At 41.2% G+C, this 22,838-nt stretch overlaps 1 protein-coding gene across 3 annotated transcripts in view; it reads left to right on the forward strand.

Moving 5' to 3' along the window:
• The window catches only part of IQCM (IQ motif containing M), a 509,303-nt gene that overhangs the window by 60,230 nt on the left and 426,235 nt on the right, over positions 1 to 22,838 (forward strand). For 2 of the 3 annotated variants that reach the window (XM_059876235.1, XM_059876237.1), the window contains exon 3: positions 17,403 to 17,484. In XM_059876235.1, the coding sequence (XP_059732218.1) occupies positions 17,451 to 17,484 (34 nt within the window). In that variant the 5' untranslated portion in view covers positions 17,403 to 17,450. Of the gene's footprint in view, positions 1 to 17,402; positions 17,485 to 21,979; positions 22,518 to 22,838 lie in introns of those variants that run through there. The other variant, XM_059876236.1, reaches the window with a different exon arrangement.

The following is a 22,838-nucleotide window of genomic DNA, read 5'->3' on the forward strand; positions in this document are numbered from 1 at the left end:
GAGAAGTCTTGTCATAGTTTTCACCCTTTTGTAGATGGCCTCTCTTTGCTCTGTGTGAGAATTTAAGTTTTTATCCATTATTCTTCAAATACTTATTTATTGATTGATAGTGTTCTAGACTGGAGAAGGAGATGGCAACCCACTCCAGTATTCTTGCCTAGAGAACCCCGTGGACAGAGGAGCCTAGTGGGCTGCTGTCCATAGGGGTCACACAGAGTTGGATATGACTGAAGTGACTTAGCATGCATGCATTCATTGGAGAGGGAAATGGTAACCCACTTCAGTATTCTTGCCTGGAGAATCCCAGGGACAGAGGAGCCTGGTGGGCTGTCATCTATCGGGTCGCACAGAGTCGGACATAACTGAAGCGACTTAGCAGCAGCAGCAGCAGCAGCAGCAGTATTCTAGACACTGGGGATTCATCAGTGTATAAAGCAATCAAAAATCCCTGCACTTGTTGATCTTTTAGCCAGCAAGTGAATGTATTAGCTAAGATCAAGTTAGCTACTGTCATATTAAACCCCTGGTTATTACTGACTCAGTGCCTTGCAGTTTTATTTTCTATTATCAAACTATCTCCTGTGGATAGTTAGGCATCGCTCAAGATCCAGGCTTCCTGTTCCTCGTGGTTGTGACATCTTGGGCTGCATTGGGTCTTTGTTGCTGTGTGTCTGCTCTAGAGCATGCAGGCTTGGCAGTGCCTGGAGGCATATGGGATCTTAGTTCCCCAACCAGGGATCAAACTCGAGTCCCCTGCATTAGAAGGTAGATTCTTAGCCACTGGACCACCAGGGAAGTCCCAGTGACCATGCCACCTGTGGTTCCAGTGTGGTCCTGGGGTCCCAACATTCTATTAACAGCAGCCAGAGAGAGGGAGAAAGCATGGAAGATCGCATGAGAGTTTTTCATGGACCAGGCCTGGAAGTGGCACTTTCACTTTGGCCCGTGTCCTCATGACTAGAATTTAGTCACTTTTTCGCATTTAACTTCAGGGTTGCCTGGGAAAGCTAGTTTGGCTATAGGCCCAGGAGGAAGAGAAAACACACCTGGGGATCAGCTAGTAGTCTCTGCTATGGAGAGACAGATAGTAAATAAGTGAAACACACAGTCTGCTAAATAGCAGTAATAGTGCTAAGAAGGAAAACATACCAAAGAGGGGGCTAGGGAGGGCATACACTTGCAAAGTGAGTGGTTGGTACCTAGTGGAGGTTTGAAAGAAGAATATTTCACAACAGCAAATAGCAAAAGCAAATATCTTCAGGTGGGGGCCATCCTGGCCTGATCAGAGCCCCAAGGAAGAGAGCATATCTGCAGAGAATGAGCAAGGGGCTCATTTTCATGAAAAACTTTATTTTTAGGAAGTCAGTGGGGTAACATTATGTAGGGCTCTGTAAGCCATTGTAACAACTTCCCTTCTTACTCTGAGTCTGGAAGTCATCAGTGGGCTTTGAATGGAGGGTATGATCTGCCTTAATGTTTAGTGGGGTGACTCTGGTTACTGGGGTGGCAATAGACTAGGATATGGGCTAAGGCATAGACATGGAGGATATTGAGTAGAATCAAACAGGTCAGTTACAGAAGTACAGGCTAATAATTCAGGTGAGAGACAATGATGGTTGGCCTAGAGTGTTCACAGTGAAGGTGGTGTGAAACTATCAGATTTCTTTTTTAAAAAAGTTTTATTTATTTTGGTAGTGCTGGGTCTTCCTTGATGTCTGCAGATTTTCTCTAGTTGTGAGTGGGAGCTACTCTCTAGTTGCAGTGCACAGGCTTCTCGCTGTAGTGGTTTTTCTTGTTAGAGAGCACGAGCTCTAGGGATTGCAGGCTTCAGGAGTTGTGTCTCTGGGGCTCTAGAGCACAGGCTCAATGACTGTGGCACACCTGCTTAGTTGCTCCTTGGCATGTGGGATCCTCCTGGATCAGGGATCAAACCTGTGTCTCCTGCATTGGCAGGTGGATTCTTTAACACTGAGCCACCAGGGAAGCCCTCAGATTTCTGAATATATTTTAAAGTATTGCTGAAATGACATGTTCATGAATAGGATGTGGGATATACAAAAAGAAAAGAGTCAAGTTTGCTAGTTTGGCCTCAGTAACTGAAGAGGGGTGATGTTATCATTTGCTGAGTTCAGGAAAATTGTCCAAGGAATATTAGGAGCTCAGTTTTGATAAATAAAATGAGACATGCCTTTATGACATCTAAATGAACATGTGAAAAAGCCAAGGGGACAGGACCACTTTGAATATTTGTGAGTCATCAATGTAGAGATTGGTGTATAAAGCCATGAAGCTGGATGAACTGACAAAGTATTTGTGGTGGAAAAGAGATTCAAGATCTGATTGGGACATTTTGATGTTTCGAGGTCAGTGAGATGAGTGTCTAGTGAAAGAGACTGAAGAGGAGGTAAGGGAAGGTAACGAGAAAATCTAGGGCAGTGGAGGTTTGTAGGAACCAAACACAGAAGATCTTTTAAAAAGTGCCTGTGTGTTCAGTTGTGTCTGACTCTCGTGACCCTGTGGACTGTAGCCCACCAGGCTCTCATGTCTATTGGATTTTCCAGGCAAGAAGACTGGAGTTGGTTGCCATTTCCTATTCCATGGGATGTTCCCAATCTAGGGATTGCCACTACACCACCAGGGAAGTCCCTCTATTTTTATATTAGGTACTCTGATTGTTTCTTTTTTATATATCCCCATTTTATTTCTGGCTACTTTGCTTCATATTTTTATGTCATTTTAAGGAATATTATTTTCTCCTCTGTCTCTTGGTGGAGTTTTAACCCATTTATTTTAAATTCTTTTTTATATTCTTTTATTGTTTACATTTTTATTTCACATTCATATTCTGTGGAGTTAATTACTATCCCTATTGTTGATATTATTGGTTGTCTTTCCTAGTGTTAGTTTTGGATGTGTGTTTTGTGATTTCAAAATTATTTAATAATGATTTTCAGGCTTATGTGAAGTAGGAAGTTTTATTGTATTTTTATGTCTTATTTACTTATACTTTCACTACTTTCTGAGTCACAGTATTATAGTTGCTACTATTTCCTGTTCTGGAACCAGGTCTGTTATTGGTCCTTTGGGGCTCCTATGATACTGACATTTCAAATCCTGTCTCAAACCAGTGTCTGGTGTGGTTGGGTCCTAATGGTGAGATATGTGTGAATATTTTGGGCTTCCCAGGTAGCACTTGTGGTAAAGAACCAGCCTGCCAACGCAGGAGACGTAAGAGACATGGATTCACTCCTGGGTCCAGGAGGATCCACTGGAGGAAGGCGTGGAGCCCACTCCAGTATTCTTGCCTGGAGAAGCCCATGGTCAAAGGAGCCTGGTGGGTTATAGTCCATAGCATCGCAAAGAGCTGGACACAACTGAAGTGACTTAGCACGCATGCACATGCATTTGGGTATCTTTCGCCTCTCTTAAATATATATGTATGTATGTGAAAGTCACTCAGTCGTGTCTGGCTCTTTGTAACCCCATGGACTCTACAGTCCATAGAATTCTCCAGGCCAGGATACTAGAGTGGGTAGCCTTTCCCTTCTCCAGGGGATCTTCCTAACCCAGCAATTGAACCCAGGTCTTCTGCATTGCAGGCAGCTTCTTTACCAGCTGAACCACAATGGAAACCCTTCTTCTGAGTATGGAACTTATAATAAGCCCCTGCCCCAAGTGAGAGTTGGATGTTGTATTTTGTCTCTTCTCAGTTGGTGGTTTTGAGTGGCCTAGCCCTGATCCCCTCTCTCACACAGGACTTACACTGAGTTCTGATGGTCCCAGTGGAGCTGAACTCCAGGTTGCTTCTGCCGGTCTTGAGGAATTGGACAACATCCATTGCTTTAGTCCCATTACCACTCTATATTTATCTCTATCCCTGGTTCTCGAAGACGACTGCAAGTACGTCTCTACATTGTTTATGCCTATTTCATTCCATAGGGAAAAGCTTTCAATTAGGTATTTGTGAGCAAAAGGAATATGTTTTGATATTTGTTTTTCAATGTGTCTCTCAGAGGTTAGACACATTGAGAGAAATAAACCTCCATTTCTGGAAGGATATAGTTGCTAGGTGTGGTATGCATCCACAGTGTGGTAATGGTGAACATTTTTGGCTCTTTGGGAGATTCTTCAAGTTTCTAAAATTATCCCATGTAGTAGACAAAATATACCTACTTATCCCTTACCCTCACTTCCTCTCTCTTACTTTTCCTTTAATCCTTTATAGAATATAATCTACATATAGGTATAGAATCAAGAAGCCTATAATTCCCTGGAATTCCTCATTTCTTATTTCATTATGTTGACCAACATGACCTTGAAACACTTTATTTCTTTTTTTTTTAAGTTTTTATTGAAGTTTAGTTAAAGAGAAAGATACACCCATCTGAATGCAGATTTCCAAAGAATAGCAAGGAGAGATAAGAAAGCCTTCCTCAGTGATCAGTGCAAAGAAATAAAGGAAAACAATAAAATGGGAAAGACTAGGGATCTCTTCAAGAAAATTGGAGGTGCTACAGGAACATTTCATGCAAAGATGGGCACAATAAAGGACAGAAATAGAACTTATGGACCTAACAGAAGAGATTATGAAGGGGTGGCAAGAATACACAGAAGAACTGTATAAAAAAGGTCTTAATGACCCAGATAACCATGGTGGTGTGATCACTCACCTAGAGCCAGACATCCTAGTGTGAAGTCAAGTGGGCCTTAGGAAGCATCACTACAAACAAAGCTAGAGGAAGTGATGGAATTCCAGCTGAGCTATTTCAAATCCTAAAAGATGATGCTGTTAAAGTGCTGTACTCAATATGTCAGTGAATTTGGAAAACTGAGCAGTGGCCTCAGGACTACGGTCAGTTTTCATTCCAATCCCAAAGAGGGGCATTGCCAAAGAATGTTTAAACTACCGCATGATTGCACCACATGTTAGCAAGGTAATGCTCAAAATCCTTCAAGCTGGGCTTCAGCAGTACATGAACTGAGAACTTCCAGATGTACAAGCTGGCTTTAGAAAAGGCAGAGGAATCGAGATCAAATTGCCAACATCCTCTGGATGATAGAAAAAACAAGGGAATTCCAAAAAACACCTACTGTGTGGATCACAACAAACTATGAAAAATTCTTTAATATTTGGGAATACCAGACCACCTTACCTGCCTCCTGAGAAACCTGTTTGCAGGTCAAGAAGCAACAGTTAGAACTGGACATGGAACAACAGACTGGTTCCATTGCTGCTGCTGCTGCTAAGTCACTTCAGTCGTGTCCGACTCTGTGCAACCCCATAGACGGCAGCCCACCAGGCCCCGCCGTCCCTGGGATTCTCCAGGCAAGAACACTGGAGTGGGTTGCCATTTCCTCCTCCAATTGTCACCCTGCTTATTTAACTTCTATGCAGAGTACATCATGGGAAATGCTGGGCTGGATGAATCACAAGCTGGAATCAAAATTGCCAGGAAAAATATCAATGACCTTGGATATTCTGATGAACCACCCTTATGGCAGAAAGCAAAGAGGAACTAAAGAGCCTCTTGATGAAGGTGAAAGAGGAAAGTGAAAAAGCTGGCTTAAAAGTCAACATTCAAAGAATGAAGATCATGGCATCTGGTCCCACCATTTCATGGCAAATTGATGAGGAAACAATGGAAACAGTGACAAATTTTATTTTCCTAGACTCCAGAATCACTGCAGATGGTGACTAAAACCATGAAATTAAAAGATGCTTGCTCCTTGGAAGAAAAGGTATGACAAGCCTAGACAGCATATTAAAAAGCAGAAATATTTTGCCAATAAAGGTCCATCTAGTCAAAGCTATGGTTTTTCCAGTAGTCATGTATGGATGTGAGAGTTGAACCATATAGAAGGCTGAGCACTGAAAAACTGCTGCTTTTGAACTGTGGTGCTAGAGAGGACTCTTGAGAGTCCCTTGGACAGCAGTTCTACCCTGAATTTTCACTGGAAAGACTGATGCTGAAGCTGAAGCTTGAATACCTAGGCCACCTAATGGGAACAACCGACTCATTGGAAAAGACCCTGATGCTGGAAAAGACTGAAGGCAGGAGGAAAAGGGGGTGACAGAAAATGAGATGGTTGGATGGTATCATCGAGTTAGTGGACGTGAATTTGAGCAAACTCTGGGAGATAGTGCAGGAAAGGGAAGCCTGGCATGCTGCAGTCATGGGGTTGCAAAGAGTCTGATGTTATTGAGTGACTGAACAACAAGTTGAAAAGTCCTAAAATTGTTTCCAATTTAAAAATTGTATTACTGAAACCTGTTCCTTAAATGTAAGCTCTCCAAAATAATTTCATTGTCTGTTAATATTAGCTAGTTTTTTGTTTTCTTTTGTTTTTGTTGTTTTTTTGCTGTGTCATGAGACATGCAGAATCTTGGTTCACTGACCAGGGATGGAATCCACACCCCTGTAGCAGAAGCTCAGAGTCTTAGCCACTGGACCACCAGGGAAGTCCAATGTTTATCTTGTTTTTTGTAAGGTCATTGAGAAAGAGAATATCTGAAATGCATGCCAGGATTTACAATATATCATGCTTTTTCTCAAATTTCTAGATCTTGCTCTTTAACATCAATTAGTATTTCTGAGCACAGCAAAATTACATTGCAGCAGTTTAACAGTTTTTTCCCTTAATTTATTTTATTTAATTTGTGGTAATTAACTTTATGGTGTTTTCATTGTTGTCTTTAACTGTTTATATAATGTCCCAAGCATCTCAGCAGGAATTGCTTTATGAATCACGTTTTCACTCTTTATTGTTATTTATAAAATGTTAATGGGTCCTATTTAAGGCATGTGTGATTAATAGCTGAGAGAATGTACTTTTATAACAGCACTGTTTTAATCTATGAAAATCAGAAGAAAAAGAGTGGCAACATGGCTCAGTTATCTTTGAAGGCATAGCTCTGTGTGTGTGTGTGTGTGTGTGTGTGTGTGACTGGCACTCATTTTGGGCCAAAGTAAAGTAATTAACTCCGTTTCTCATTTGGATAGTTATGGTCTTCCAATGGAGATAACTAGGTACATAAGATTAAACAAGCAAAGTCCATTAACCACACTGCAGAAGATCATGACAAGTTATATGTAAACTTTAGTAGAAGTGACGTTTCTAAATAAATATTCAGAACTCTGTGAAAACAAGTAGAGTGTCATATTTCAGGACTTCCCTACAGGAATTCAAATCAGCTGCTTTTTCTGTGGTACTTGTTGCTTGAAGACATAAAAGAAATTTAAAAAGCTAGTTTCTCCTCTATTGGGGCTTATAATCTAGCATATTGTTGGCCTTTAGCAAAGCTCTACGCTTCATATTTCTTTTGAGGAAGAGTAAGAAGAGGAGAAATGAAACTTCCCATAATGATGAAGGTAGTGTTTTGAGTTCTAATAGGTTACTTTGAAAAACTAACACTTAAGAATTAAAATTAGAATTTTACTGATATGTAGCAAATGATCAGAGAAGGGCACTGTCCCTAAGTGCCAGCTCACAGTGTGGTCAGGAAGTGAACACACCTGCATGACTGCCATCCAGTGATGAGCACAGGGTGTGGTCAGGAAGGGAACACACCTGTGTGACTGCCATCCGGTGATGAGCATTTCCAGCACCCTGCAGGCCTCGCCCCCTGTGCCACCCTCAGACACAAGTCTTCCTCCAAAGGCTACCAGTACCTTGTTTTTCTGTTAGTAAATTGTGCCTCTTTTTGAAGTTTGTGTTAATGAAAACACAGCATGTGTCTTCTTTTTAAAAGTACAGTCTTATTTATTTATTTGTTTTTGGCTCTGCTGGGTCTTTGTTGCTGTGTGGGCTTTTCTCCAGTTGTGACGAGCGGCAGGCGACTCTAGCTGTGATAGGCGGGCTTCTCATTGCAGGGGCTTCTCGTTGCAGCACGCGCTATAGGGCGCGTGGGCTTCAGTGGTTGTGGTTCCTGGACTCTTGAACGCAGGCTCGATATTTGTGGTGCATGGTCTCGGTTGCTCCATAGCATGTGGTATCTTCTGGGATCAGGGATCGAATCCTTGTCTGCCACACTGGCAGGTGGATTTTTTACCACTGAGCCACCAGGGAAGCCCGCTATGTCCTCTTTATGCTGATTTCTTTCTCTCAAGATTGTGTACGTGAGAATCAGTTATATCTTATGTATAGCAGTTCATTCTTGGTGCTGTGAACCACTCCATCATGTGAAAAAGCTGCAATTTGCTTACTATCAGTGGACATTTGAGTTGCTTCCAGCTTTTAGCTGTGACAACATGGTACTGCTATGATCATTCTTATATGTGCTCTTCTGTATATGTTAAAAAGTATTTCTGTTGGGTGTGGGAGGGTTGGGTCTCACTTAGGTACAAATTTAGATTTTGAAGATATTGCCCAATAGTTTTCTAAAGATTACCAATTTATGCTCTGACAGGTAGTGTATGAATATTTCTATATATTCTTGTCAACCCTTAGCATTTTGTTAAAGCCATTTGTTTGAGTATGTGGTGATTGTGGCTTTGCTTCGTATTTCCTTGATGACTGATGAATTTGAAACATTATTTTTTTCATGCTGATTTCCTACTAGGAAATTCCATTTGCAAAGAGTCTATTACCTTGCTTGCTTACTTTCATGTTAGATTTGTCTTCTTCATTAATTTGCAAAATATATATTATATATATTTGGCTTGTGCTTATGATTTTAGAAAACACAGGGACTAAAATTCAGAATTTCAGTTCCCTCTAGTAGTTGATCTCATTAAAATTTTTTTTTAATTTACTTTTATTGGTGTATACTTGCTTAACAATGTGTGTTAGTTTCTGTTCTACAATGTGACTCAACCATATGTATACATATATCCTCTCCCCCTTGAGCCTCCTTGTCCCATCCTACCCTCTAAGTCACCACAGAGCACCAGGCTGAGCACAGTGTTTTATACAGCAGCTTCCCACCAGCCATCTATTTTACATATGGTAGTGTATACATGTGGAGGAGGAAATGGCAACCCACTCCAGTGTTCTTGCCTGGAGAATCCCAGGGATGGGGTGGATCCTGATAGGCTGCAGTCCATGGGGTCGCTAGGAATTGGACACAACTGAGCGACTTCACTTTCACTTTTCACTTTCATGCATTGGAGAAGGAAATGGCAACCCATTCCAGTGTTCTTGCCTGGGAGAATCCCAGGGACGGGGGAGCCTGGTGGGCTGCCATCTCTGGGGTCACACAGAGTCAGACATGACTGAAGCGACTTAGCAGTAGCAGCAGCAGCAGTGTATATATATCAATGCTATTCTCCCAATTTGTCCCTCCTGGGTATTTGTGTGTTTGTGTGTGTTAATCACTCAGGCATGTATGACTGCGATCCCATGGACCATAGCCTGCCTCCTCTGTCCATGGAATGCTCCAGGCAAGAACACTAGAGTGGGTAGTCATGCCCTTCTCCAGGGGATCTTCCTGACCCAGGGATCAAACCCAGGTCTCCTGCATTGCAGGCAGATTCTGTACCATTGGAGTTACCAGGTGAGCCCAGTGTGTGTACATATATGTCACTGCTGCTCTCCCAGTCAGTCAGTCCTTTCCGGGAGTGGCTCCATGTGACTTTGTTCCCCTTCCAGACCCCGCCCCCCAAAGTTCCTTCACTTTACCACCATGGAACCACAGTCTTCTCTCCCTCTCCAGCCCATTGTCTCCTGCTGGTACTGACTCTCAGTAACACTCTGTGTATGTTTTCATGTATTGCCAAGTCCCACTTTGTAATTCTCTAGATTAAAACCCGAAGATTACAGAAAAACGCCATCGTTTATTAGATATGGCTCGGAAGGACCAGTTTTCTTTTACACATTGAGGCAAAAGTTGAAACAGTTACTATATTTTAGGGAAAAAATATTTGAAAACATTATAATATAAGAGGCTTCTCAGTTTAGCTTCTTTTTAATGACTTGAGAACTTCAGTGAAATTAATAGCTTTCTTTTGTAAAGAAATATTTTATGTAAAGCCAGGATATTTGGGATCTCTTAGTTAGTGTCTGTGTTGGTACAAGCCCACAAGGAAGTAGAGCATAATGTCTGTTTATGAAACAGTTGAATCCTACAGGCAGAAGACATCTGTGAAGTCATTGCCTGGGCTTCTCGAATCCTGGAGTGTTGGGGTTGGGGTGGGTGCCGTGCCAGGTGCTTCTACCCAGAGAGGCTCTGAGACCCTCTTCCATGAGGACAGCCTGGCTTTCCTCTGTTGTCCTCAGTGGCTTCAGAAAGAGTTCCTTCAAACATAGGTTGAAGCTACTCTTTTAAAATTGTGTATCTATTTTTATTTTATTTTTTGACTTTATTTAAAACTTTTTTTAAATCAGAGTATAATTGCTTTACAATCTTGTGTTGGTTTCTGCTGTACAGCAAAGTGAATCAGCTATACATACACATATATCTCCTCTTTTTTGAATTTCCTTCAGATTTAGGTCCCCACGGAGCACTGAGTGGAGAGTCTGCTATGCTATCCAGTAGGTCCTCATTAGTTATCTATTTTATGTGTGTGTACCTGGTTGCTTCAATCACGTCTGACTGTGATCCTATGGTCTGCGGCCCGCCAGGCTCCTCTGTCCATGGGATTCTCCAGGCAAGAATACTGGAGTGGATTTGCCATGCCCTCTTCCAGGGGATTTTCCCAACCCATGGATTGAACCTGAGTCTTATGTCTCCTGCATTGGCAGAAGGTTTCTTTACCACTAGCACCACCTGGGAAGTCCTATCTATCTTATACTTTGTAATTCTCTAGATTGAAACCCTAAGATTACAGAAAAACTCCACAGCTTATTGGATATGGCTCAGTATCAATAGTGTGTATATGTCAATCCCAATCTCCCAATTCATCCCACCCCCCCCCCCTTTCCCCATTAGAGGCTGTCATAGACAGTGAAGTGAGTCAGAAAGAGAAAAACAAATATATTAACACATATATGTGAAATCTGAAAAAGTTGGTATAGCCACTCTTATTTACAAAGCATATAGACACAGACATAGAGAACAAATGTAAAATGGTGTGTCTCTTTTAAGTCCTTCACTTCTGGACAAGATGGTGGATTCGGTGAGGTTCAGTGGTTTGATGGAGGCCACATACCGCCAAGGAACAGTCAGGACTGATAGCCAAGTTTGCTCTCTCTGTAATGGTCCAAGACTCTGATGTTTGCATCAGCTGCAGTAAGATCCTAATGAGTCAGTTATGTCCTCTTCCTTCCCACTTCCTGACTCTGAGAAATATATTAATCCAAGTTAATTAGAGAAGCAGAGGGAGGGTCTGTGCCAGGAAAGGAGTGTTACTCCACATGCTTCCTGCTGTTGTATGCGTCCCTGGGCTCCCAGCTTGTCTGATATTCATGATCATGAATTCATAGAGTATTTCCTTTCCAACTCATCTTATGGCCCTCTGACCAATTTGGTTCATAGTTTTATTTAAGTAATTATGAATTTTTTATTCTCCTACTCTCTGGTATATCGTTTTACCCACTGTAGGTGCCTAATATTGGCCTTGTTACATTGGACCTATTAGTAGTTAGGACTTTTTCTTGTTTTCTTTGCCCCTCTCCTTCCTCTTTTCTCATTCCTTTTGTTTGCTGCCAGCATATTTGACAGCGGGTGGCTAGGAGAGGGGGGAGATGGGGAGATGTATTTTGAAGTTAAAATGTAGAAAACTTGATGGATTGGATATGTAAGGTAAAACTACAGGAGAAATCAAAAGTTTTATGGCTTAAGCAACTGGGTGGATATAGGGACAATTTCTATTTGGAGAAGTCGGCAGAGAGTCAACATGTGCTTGACAGCTAGGATTTGGAAGGAGGGCCAGTGGAGAGAAAATTGGGGGTAGAAAATGGAGATTTTTCTCTCATTAGTTTGTGTATCAACTGCTGGAACTACCAACATAAATCTCTAAACCTGTTTCCCCAAGTCCTACTGAGTACCATAGGGCAGTTTTTCACCCACCATGATACTTAATTATGGGCTTCCCCAATGGCTCAGTGGTAAAGAATCCTCCTGCAATGCAGGAGATGCGGGTTCAATCTCTGGGTCTGGAAGATCCCTTGGAGAACGAAAAGCCTACCCACTCCAGTATTCTTGCTTCAAAAATCCCATGGACAGAGGAGCCTGGTGAGCTACAGCCCATGAGGTCACAAAAGAGTTGGACACGACTTAGTGACTAAACAACAACAACAAAATACTTAATTATATAGGATGTCACAATGAAGTCATAAGCTTTGTCTTTGGAAGGACAAGCTAAGGAGATGAGGTAGGGAAATACCATTGCTCCTTCTGCTTGCCTTATATCTGTATAGAAATGGAATTAGAAATCCTTGGCATCCCTGTAACCTGATTTATGAGAGCCTTAAGGCAATCCACTCCAGTACTCTTGCCTGGAAAATCCCATGGACGGAGGAGCCTGGTAGGCTGCAGTCCACGGGGTCGCTAAGAGTTGGACACGACTGAGCGACTTCACTTTCACTTTTCACTTTCATGCATTGGAGAAGGCAATGGCACCCCACTCCAGTGTTCTTGCCTGGAGAATCCCAGGGATGGGGGAGCCTGGTGGGCTGCCGTCTATGGAGTCGCACAGAGTCGGACACGACTGAAGTGACTTAGCAGCAGCAGTAGCAGTAAGTTGTATTACAGATATGCTCAAGGAGACATGGGAAGGTGGGGCATCCCTGTCTAGCGTGTTGTTGTCATGGTTACTCGTTTCACAAATTTTTGTTTATTTATTCGCCGGTTTTATTGAGAAGTAATTGACATACACCTCTGTATAAGTTTAAGGCATGTACTGTAATGGTTTCATTCACATATACTGTGAGATGATGACCATAATAGGTTCCACTCACATCTGTCTTCTCTTATAGATTCAAAAAAAAGAAAAGAAAGAAAGAAAGGGAGAACATTCTCCTTGTGATGAGAACTCTCAGGGTTTACTCTTGTAATAGCTTTCCTATGTAGTCTACAGCGTGTATGCTCGTCAGTCAGTGCTACAGGACTGTTTGCGACGCCATGCACTGTAGCCCGCCAGGCTCCTCTGTCCATGGGGTTTTCCAGGCAATGATACTGGAGTGGATTGCCATTTCCTCCTCCAGTGGATCTTCCCAACCCAGGGGTGGAACCCATGTCTCCTGCGTCTTTTGCAATGGCAGACAGGTTCTTTGCCACGGAGTCACCTGGGGAGCCCATATCTTCCAACAGTAGCTATAATCATGTGGTACCTTGTATCCCCGGTGCTTATTTATCTTATAATTGGAAGTTTATACCTTTTAGCACCTTCCTTCAATCCCCTGTCTCATTCCCCCCTACTACCCCAGCATTTGGTAACCACAAGTCCGATCTATTTTTCTGCAACTTTTTGTTTAATATTTCATATACGTGTAAATAAAATCATATGGTATTTCTCTTTCTCTGCCTGACTTGTTTCACTGGGCATAACGCCTTTAAGGTTCATCTGTGTCACAAACGGTTTCTTAGTTTTTATGCCTGAATAACGTTTCACTCTTTATAGCTTCTTTATCTATTCAGCCACTGATGGACACTTGGGTCACTTCCCTGTGTAGGCTATTAAAAATAGTGCTGCTGTGAGCATGGGGATGCAAATATCTTTCTGAGTTAGTGTTTTTATTTCCTTTAGCTCTAGTCCCAGAAATGGAACTTTTGGATCATATGGTAGTTTTAATTTTTTGAGGGTTCTCCATACTATTTTCCATAGTGGCTCTACCAATTTACAATCCCTCCAAACAACTGCAGAGGTCCCTTTTCTCCACATCCATAAAAGTATTTTTGATATGGCCATTCTAAGGTGATATCTCACAGTGCTTTTAATGTGCATTTCCCTAATGACTAGTGGTATTGCACATCTTATTATGTCCTCGGTGGCCTTTTGCGTATCTTCTTTGGGGACATGTCTATTTAGGCCCTTTGACCATTTTTTAGTTGAGTTAGTTGTCTTTTTTTTCCCTAATAAGTTGTATGAATTCTTTATGTATCTTGGATATTAACCTCTTACCAGATACATGGTTTGCAATTATCTCTTCCCATTCTGTAAGGAAGGGAAATTTGAAGTATTTTTTGAAATCCTTCTACATGCCAGGCTCTCATGAAGGCACTGAGAATAGAGCAGGGAAAAAGACCAATCCTTGCCTTTATGGGAGTTAAATTCCAGAACATCAACTATGTCAGTACCCTCTTCACAAATTTGCTTGCCCATTTCTGCAGCATAATATTAAAATTTTTTAAAATTTATTTTATTTTATTATTGGAGTGTAATTGCTTTACAATGTTGTGTCACTTTCTTCTGTACAATGAAGTAAGTCAGCTATATGTATACATATATCCCCTTCCTCTTAAGCCTCCTTCCCACCCTCCCCACCCAACCCCTCTAGGCCATCACAGAGCACCCACCTGAGCTCCTTGTGCTTTATACCAGCTTCCCACTAGCTATCAGTTTTTACACATGGTACTGTGTATATGTCAGCGCTACTCTCATAATTCAGCAGCGTAACCTTTAGCCTTTTGCTTAAATCAAACACACCTACTACTTGCTGTTTCCCAAATCACACACATTCTCACTTCCTTTCATTTACTTTTGCTCAGTCTCTCACCCGCCTGCTTCTCTGTTCCTCTGAGTGGGCCAGTATGACCCACGCAGGACTGGTGTTACCACAGGGGGATGCTGGTCAGCAGCCAGTTCTAACTGGCTGATGCCTGTGCTAGACCAGTTATTCACCGTTTCACTGTTAGCCCTGCACCACCCTTCCAGGTGCAGCTCAAGCCTCTCTGCAGCCTTTTCTGGCTCCTTCCTGTCTTCAGTGATCTCATCTTCATGTGAACTGCTGGTACCCACGGGTTTATCCCACTTATTTCACAAAGCTCACAGACTTTCTTATGATATCTGACATAGAGTTGTTTGCATTTTATTTTAAAAATTGACTTAGGCTTTTGTCTTTTCTTCCAAAATAGATAACATGCTCCTTGCACAACTCAGACACTAAATCTGCAATTTGTAATTGATCAATGCATCAGGCTGGACTCAGCATCTCATAACTGTCTGCTGTGGACTTGCAGTAGAGAGGGAGCTCTATGCTGATATTCTGTGTCAGTGTGCTTATCTTTAAGCAGTTCCATCCTCCAGGGCCTTCTTCTGCCCCCAGCTCCTGTCTCAGAGCCATCCCCCATCACCTTTTCTTGTGGGGCATTACCATGCCAGCACCCCTTAGGATGCTTGGCTGGTTTTCTGCATTAAGAGGACAGTGGGGCGTCTTGCTTGCCAGCCAGTTTAATGCAGGCTGACACTGCTGGCACACTGAATTAAGGTGGAGGAGCCGGCTGCCGCGGAGAAGAGTCCATTCCTATGGAGGTTAAAACAAGAAAATGACGGAGTGCGGAACACCTTTATTTTCAACTTATATTTAGATGGTGAGAAGGCAGTACTTAAGCCAGAGCAGAGGATGAGCTCTGATTGTTAATTGCTAAGTGAGGTGCAGTATTTTAATTTAACCCAGTCATTTGTAGAACTAGGCAAACGAGGTACATATTCTTTGCTCTTGCCCATGATATAAGGCTGAATATTTGAGAATTAATCATTTTTGGATGTTCCCGATTTGTCATTTTAAAACTGTAACTCCAGTAGTTTTTCCCCTCTGGGTAGAAGCCAAAGGAAAAGTGTTGTCGCCTTTTACCTAAAAGCATGTGACTACAGAGTCATGACTACCATATGGTAAAGCTGGTTGACAGATTTACTCAAATAACCCCCCAATTATTTAACAAATTTCGAATATTTCACTGCAGTTTGATGGTCTAGTCAGCTACCCGAGCAACTACACTTAGAGTTTTGCAACAAGCGTCTCCATGGAGTTTCATAAAGCACTTACTCTTCCTATTTTTACTTTCCAGTAATATTTCCTATTTCAATATTCCTGCTCTAATTCTAAAGTCTGTGAGCACAAAGCAGAGTACACTGGTGGAACTGACTTTCTGGCTGTAGGGGCAACAGTGATGCATCTTGGGTAATCTTTTGGAAGTGAAGTGAAAGTGTTAGTGACTCATTTGTGTCCCACTCTTTGAGACCCCATGGACTGTAGCCCACCAGGCTCCTCTGTCCATGGGATTTTCCAGACAAGGATACTGGAGTGGGTTGCCATTTCCTTCTCCAGGGCTTCTTAGCGATCCAGGGATTGAACCCAGCTCTCCTGCATTGTCAGCAGATTCTTTACCATCTCAGCCACCAGGGAAATCCTTTGGAAGGAAAGGACAATTTCAAACGTAAGAATAGCTCAGTTCAGTCACCCCATTAATCGGTCCTTCACTGAGCATCCAGAATGTGATGCACTGAGCTTGCAACCATGAAGTTCAAGGAACAAGGCAGGGGTTCACTCCTCCAACTGAACATTTCAATCTTTTGGGAAATGTTAAAAAATATAGATGCTTAGCCCCACTCTGTGGCTCAGTGGTAAAGAGTCCGCTTGCCAATGCAGGAGACATGGGTTCCATCCGTGGGTCGCGAAGATCACCTGGAGAAGTAAATGACAACCCACTTCAGTGTTCTTGCCTAGGAAATCCCAGGACAGAGGAGACTGGTTGGCTACAGTCTGTGGGGTTGCAAAGAGTCAGACATGACTGAGTGACCAAACAACTCTACCATCTTTCCAGGAAATTGTCATCTTGGCTTGAGTAACTTTAGTATAAAGTATAGTTTGGTGCAAGGCAGTAGGAGTCTAACTCATACCTATTTATGGACTTCATTTACGTCTATTACTCGGACTTTTTACCTCCTTACACAGAAGCCTATAATGCATTTCAAGCGAGAGGTGTGGACAACGTAACTATCGAGTTTAAAGGAGGAACAGATAGTTAGAGGCTGGAGATAGGATTCAAATCTATGCTTTAAGAATGGGTAGGCTATAAATAAACATAGATGTGAGAACGGGACATTTTGAGTGGAAAACTAGCATAAACTTCAGCTTAAGTGTGTAAGCTCAAGGCGAGAAGGTGTAAGGTATGTGCCAAGTATTATCTTGATATTAGTTTGAAAATTGTGAGAAATCAGGTGGGCCTGCATAAGAACTTGGGCCCAAAGATCTGACTTTGAGTTCTATACTACCACTGAGCACCTTTTCACTGACAAGGTATTTCACTTCTCTGAGCTCCAGTTGCCACCTCTGCTGAAAGTGGGACAAGAGTTCTGGGGTTGTTTGGAACCAGTGAGGAAATATGTATACACGCACTTGATAAAATCCAGAGCCCTACACAGTGCTAGATGTTTTATTATTGTCTTTGGGAAGGGAAGGTATTGAGTAGAGGAGTGATGTGTTAAAAAATTTAGTCATTCATTCTGTTCATAAATGAATACAAGAAATAGCTAAAAATAAGCATTCATCATCACTGAGTTACTTTATGTCATTGTGTTTAGGGATTGGAGGCTCACCTTCAGAAGAGAAGGGCCCCCTAGCTGCCCACCATGGCTGCAGAGGCTGCGTCGGACAAAGCGGGAAGTGAGTATCAGCACTTACCTCGCCACTCGGCGACTGGTGCCTAACAACTCTATTAGTTATGAACTCTCAGAGTGCCAACTTTATTGGCAAACCTTTAAGAATCCATCTCATTCCCTTTATTTAAATGTAACCAACTTTTGAGAGATGTAGAGCGTGTGTTGCTCTACATATATATATATTCGTCTTAACTGAATAGACTGTCTGATGCGGTCTTCAGTAGTCATATATGGCTATTAACTGCTTGAAATGTGGCTAGTGAAAGTAAGCAACTGAGTATTTAATTTTAATTCATTTTACTTTCAATATAAAGCCTGATAATTCAGTTATTGGAACACTTTTAAGCATATTTGGAGCAACTTGGTTGGGCATGTGAGTCTATGTTTTTAAGTGGACATTTTATAAATAGAGATAAAGTATTTCTGATATAAATTTGGCATCTGAATTGAGATGTATGTCAGTGTAACATACTTATAGGATTTTAAAGACAGAACAAGAAAAGGAATGTAAAATATTTTGTTAATTTTTAATATTGTTTAATGTTGAAATGATAGTGTTTGTATATGCTTTATTTAAAATATCCTATAACAGTTATTATATGTTATTAAAATGAATTTCATCTCTTCACTTTTGAAAATGTGACTACTAGAAAATTTTAAATTAGAAATGGGGTACACAATATACTTCATGGGTCGCTAAGAGTCGGACACGACTGAGCGACTTCCCTTTCGCTTTTCACTTTCATGTATTGGAGGAGGAGATGGCAACCCACTCCAGTGTTCTTGCCTGGAGAATCCCAGGGACGGTGGGGCCTGGTGGGCTGCCGTCTATGGGGTCGCACAGAGTCAGACACGACTGAAGTGACTTAGCAGCAGCAGCAGCAGCAGCAGAGCTGCTCTAGATTTGGCTTCCCTGGCAGCTCGGTTGGTAAAGAATCTACCTGCAATGCAGGAGACCTGGGTTCAATACCTGGGTTGGGAAGATCCCTGGAGAAGGAAATGCCAACCAACTCCAGTATTCTTACCTAAAATTCCAATGGACAGAGGAGCCTGGCGGGCTACAGTCCATGGGGTCTCAAGAGTCAGACACTTAGCCACTAAGCCACCACTAGACTTGGCAACATTTCAAGTAATCTTAAATTTAGGCTTATGTGGCCTGATTGAGAAATGTTTGGTGCTGAACATGGAGCTGGGATGACTAAGATTTTCTGTTTTGTTATTACCTTCACTTGGCTCCTGTACCCAGGCAGTCTGTGATACAGGCCAGCTGACATCTGTCCAGGGTTACAAATAGAGAGTGCAGTGTGAATCACTTTAACACTCTTCCTATTTGGATAATACAGCACATTTTTCAAGATGGAAAGGGTAGAAAAGGAGGACGATCTAGGAAGTGGAGGAGGAATGTTCTTGAGCTTCATTTTGTCTTTGGGTCATGCCCATAATTACTTAAATTAGATTTGAAGTCTTGTTTCTATGAGCTTGGAATTGCCCTACATCTTCTTAGCAACCTAACCCCAGTCTGAGAAATACTACTGTAGTGATTTTTTTGTGGGGAGGGGTAAATTGTAAAGTCTCCCTGAGGTACATAAGAAAGTTATTAATCATTTATTGTTGCAAAGAGAGTAAGACACTTTGCTTAAGGAGAATATAACTGGGGAAGTGAGTAACCTTGTATCTATAAGAGACAACAGAATGCCTTTAAGTTAAAATTGAAAAGTTGAGTCTTCATGCAGTATGGGTTGTGGAAAAAATTGTTGAATGTAGATTTTAGGTGATGAAAAGCAGTATGCCACTTGAAATTTAGATTTTGCTTGGTTTTAAGATTCTTTCTCAACAGAAATTAGAAATAAATTTTGTTTTCTTCACTTAAGAGTCATGGAATTGAATGTAAACTATTTTATTTAGGTGTCTCTCAGGGCATTTCTTCACTTTCTAGTTTCTGCAGCTCTGCATAAGAGCAAGTTAAAGGCTCCTAGTTCTAGCTTCCCTTTCCCTCTCCTCCTAAGTTTCTCTGGTCCCCCAGCCCTTTATTTGTTTTGTAATTGTTTGCTGTGTGTTTGTTATTTTTAGCCAAGGAATTTTCCCCTACAAAATAAAACTTAGGAAGAGCTCAGATATGTAAAACATATAAAGTCTAAGCTGCTCTGAGTAAAGAGGAACCCCCAAGGCAGTGAAATTGATGAAGCACAACTTTAAAACTGCTGCCTGAGTCTGGATTTGATTCATTGTGTTATTTCTCTTGGGATACTTCCTGTTTTAAATCTTACCTCTAATAATACAGTGTGAAAAGCCTTATATCTTTAAAGGGAAATTCACACTGAGTGAACTGGCAACAGCAGGTGTTAGTGATGTATGCTGGCCTCTGTGACAGTATGATGCTAAATGTCATGATGCTCATTTTCAGTTTTTCTGGTGTTAGGCTCTAAGCCCCTGGAAGGCTGGGATACTAAGTTGTCTTATTTATTTCAAAGTGTTTAGCACCAAAACAGCACCTAGGACTTAGTAGATGCTTAGAAAATACATACTAAACTGAGTCTCATTGAATATGCATGCTAAGTTGCTTCAGTCATGTCCAACTCTTTGGGACCCTATAGACTGTAGCCCTCCAGGCTCCTCTCTCCATGGGTTTTCCAGGCAAGAATACTGGAGTGGGCTGCCATTTCCTTCTCCATCATTGAATGTGAGTTAGTGCTTTTTTGTTTTTGTTCAGTCGTTAAGTCGTGTCTGAGTCTTTGTGACCCCATGGTCTGCAGCATGCCAGGCTTCCCTGTCCTTCATCATCTCCCGGAGTTTGCTCAAACTCATGTCCATTCAGTTGGTGATGCCATCCAACCATCTCATCTTCTGTCACCCTCTTCTCCTGCCCTCAATCTTTCCCAGCATCAGGATCTTTTCCATTGAGTCAGCTCTTTGCATCATGTGGTCAAAGTATTGGAGCTTCAGCACCAGTCCTTCCAATGAATGTTCAAGGCTGATTTCCTTTAGGATGGACTGGTTTGATCTCCTTGCTGTTCCTTGAAAGATTCCCAAGAGTCTTCACCAGCACCACAGTTTGAAAGTATCAATTCTTTGGCACTCACTCTTCTTTCTTTGCTTCCTTCTTGCTTTTTTAACACCTGTGAAATCAAGCACAGGTGTTCAGACACTGACTCTGACTGCACAAGCATGGGGGGCCTTAGCCATATGGCCGTACATCTTTGTGCAGGCAACCTTCTTAGTAAACTGTTGTGAAGTCTCTGAAGAATGCAGCCTGTTTGTAGAAAAAAATGGGACTCCTGTGATTAAGGGCAGTTATTTTGTTATGATTATAAGAAACACATGTTTGTTAGGCCCTGGGTCTTTCTGGATGCAGGAAAGACTTGCTTAATGAAAGACTTGCTTAATCAAGAGATGGCCAGTGGCTCATTCTCTGTCATAGTTTCCATAATTAGATCTTCTTCCGGTGTCTTCACTTCAAATTAACTAGAGCAACTATACAGATTCTATAAAGCATTGAGAGAAATCTGAAGTTCTATGAACTATTAATCACAATAGCATTAAACTGGTGATGGATGAAGAGTGAGTTTAAAAAAAGATAAAATAAGTGTAAGAAAATATTTTAGGCTAGTGAAATCACTTGGCATTAGAGATTCATTTTCTTTCTTTATGATGATATTAATATTTACACTCATGTTTTATATCAGTTTAATATGACTGTTTCAACCTCTTCATGAACTTTATCATAAAATATTTATTATTACTTACAATGACTTTTTATTGCATTGTGGGGATTTAGTAACTTGAAACCAAAGTATGAAGAGATTTCATTATTTGCAAACCTATTCATGAATTAGTTTTGGATAAAAAGGACTATAATAAAACCAAATTTTTTCAAACTAATTTAGAAAGTTGAAATTTATCTTTGTACTATTGAAGTAATGAGGATTGATTAATGAAATTATAAACACTGTTGGGTAAAATTTAGTCCAATGATAGTAAATGATACAACTATAACTACAGTAATAATAATTGGTCACATTTGAAAGTTTATTATGTGTCAGGCCCTGTGCTAAATGCTTTGTAACCCAGTCCAATGTAATCTTCAAAACAATTCTGTGCAATATGTGTTATTATTATTATCTCTATTTTGCAAGTGAGAAAATGAAGGTTTAAGGACAATAAAATATAGTTCATGTACAAATTGAAATTCAGAGCAAAATAGTAAAACTCAGGAATGAGAGCTCTTAAAAATCATTTTATATGCTGTGGATATGTATTTTCAAATAGAGCTTTAATGACAGACTTTTTTTTTTTCTTAACAGAGAGGGAGGAGACCTTGACAGCTCCCTTTTAATAATTGAAGTTATAATGCACACTTGAACATATAAAAGCTGCATGCTTACATACTTATCCCATTGAGAACAAAGAAACAAAAGCCTCAAAGATTATTAACTTTTATTATTATTAACTGGATGAATTCTTAACATCAAAGTTGTTTAATTTGTTTCAATTTTAGATTCATTTGTTGAACATATACTTATCCTTGGATATTATAAAAATAAAGAGCACACTATCTTTGCTTTTTCCAAGGCTTTGAGATATGACTTGTCTTGTGATGCCTTCAATATTTAACTCTTTGGTTCAAAGGATACTTGTTAGTACTGTGAGAAGATCATAATAGCTGCCTCAGGACCTTAGATGACAACGAGGGCCCAGGACTGCTCATTTGGAGTCAAGCTGCCCGTATCTTCGGTAGGACGATCTCTAGATCTGTGTGAAGTCATTCTCATCTGGAGGTGGCTATCCTTCTCTGCCCCTTTAGGAAGATCCCAGGCCTTGTTCTGATGGTGAATACTGAACACACTGGTCAACAAGGAACCCAGCGAGGAAGAAAATGCTGCCTTGGGAATTTAAGCTCTGTTGTCAAAGGCTAAATTTTAGTCATGAAAGGGAAAGCAGAATGGCTCTCTCAGCACATTACAAGAGGGGCAGAATGATTGCTGGCTTGACATGAAAATGTCTTACTCTGTTCAGGATGCCGCAGCAAAATATCATAATGTGGGTGGTTTATAAATAATAAAAATTCATTTCTCATGGTTCTGGAGGGTGGGAAGTCCACGATCATGGCATCAGCAGATTTGAGGTTTGGTGAAGGCCTGGCCCCCCTGCCTCATTAATGAGTGTCTTCTCACCATAACACTCACATGGTGGAAGGGGGCTATCTAGTTCTCCAGGTCTCTCTTATAAGGGCACTAATCTCAGTCATGAGGCTCCACTCTCATGCCTAATCACTTATCCAAAGCCCCACCTCCTAATACTATCACACTGGGCATTAAGTTTCAATGTATCAATTTTGGGTGGATGTATATACTCAGTTTT

The sequence above is a fragment of the Bos taurus genome, chromosome 17 (genome assembly GCF_002263795.3).
Source record: "Bos taurus isolate L1 Dominette 01449 registration number 42190680 breed Hereford chromosome 17, ARS-UCD2.0, whole genome shotgun sequence".
Lineage (NCBI taxonomy): Eukaryota > Metazoa > Chordata > Mammalia > Artiodactyla > Bovidae > Bos > Bos taurus.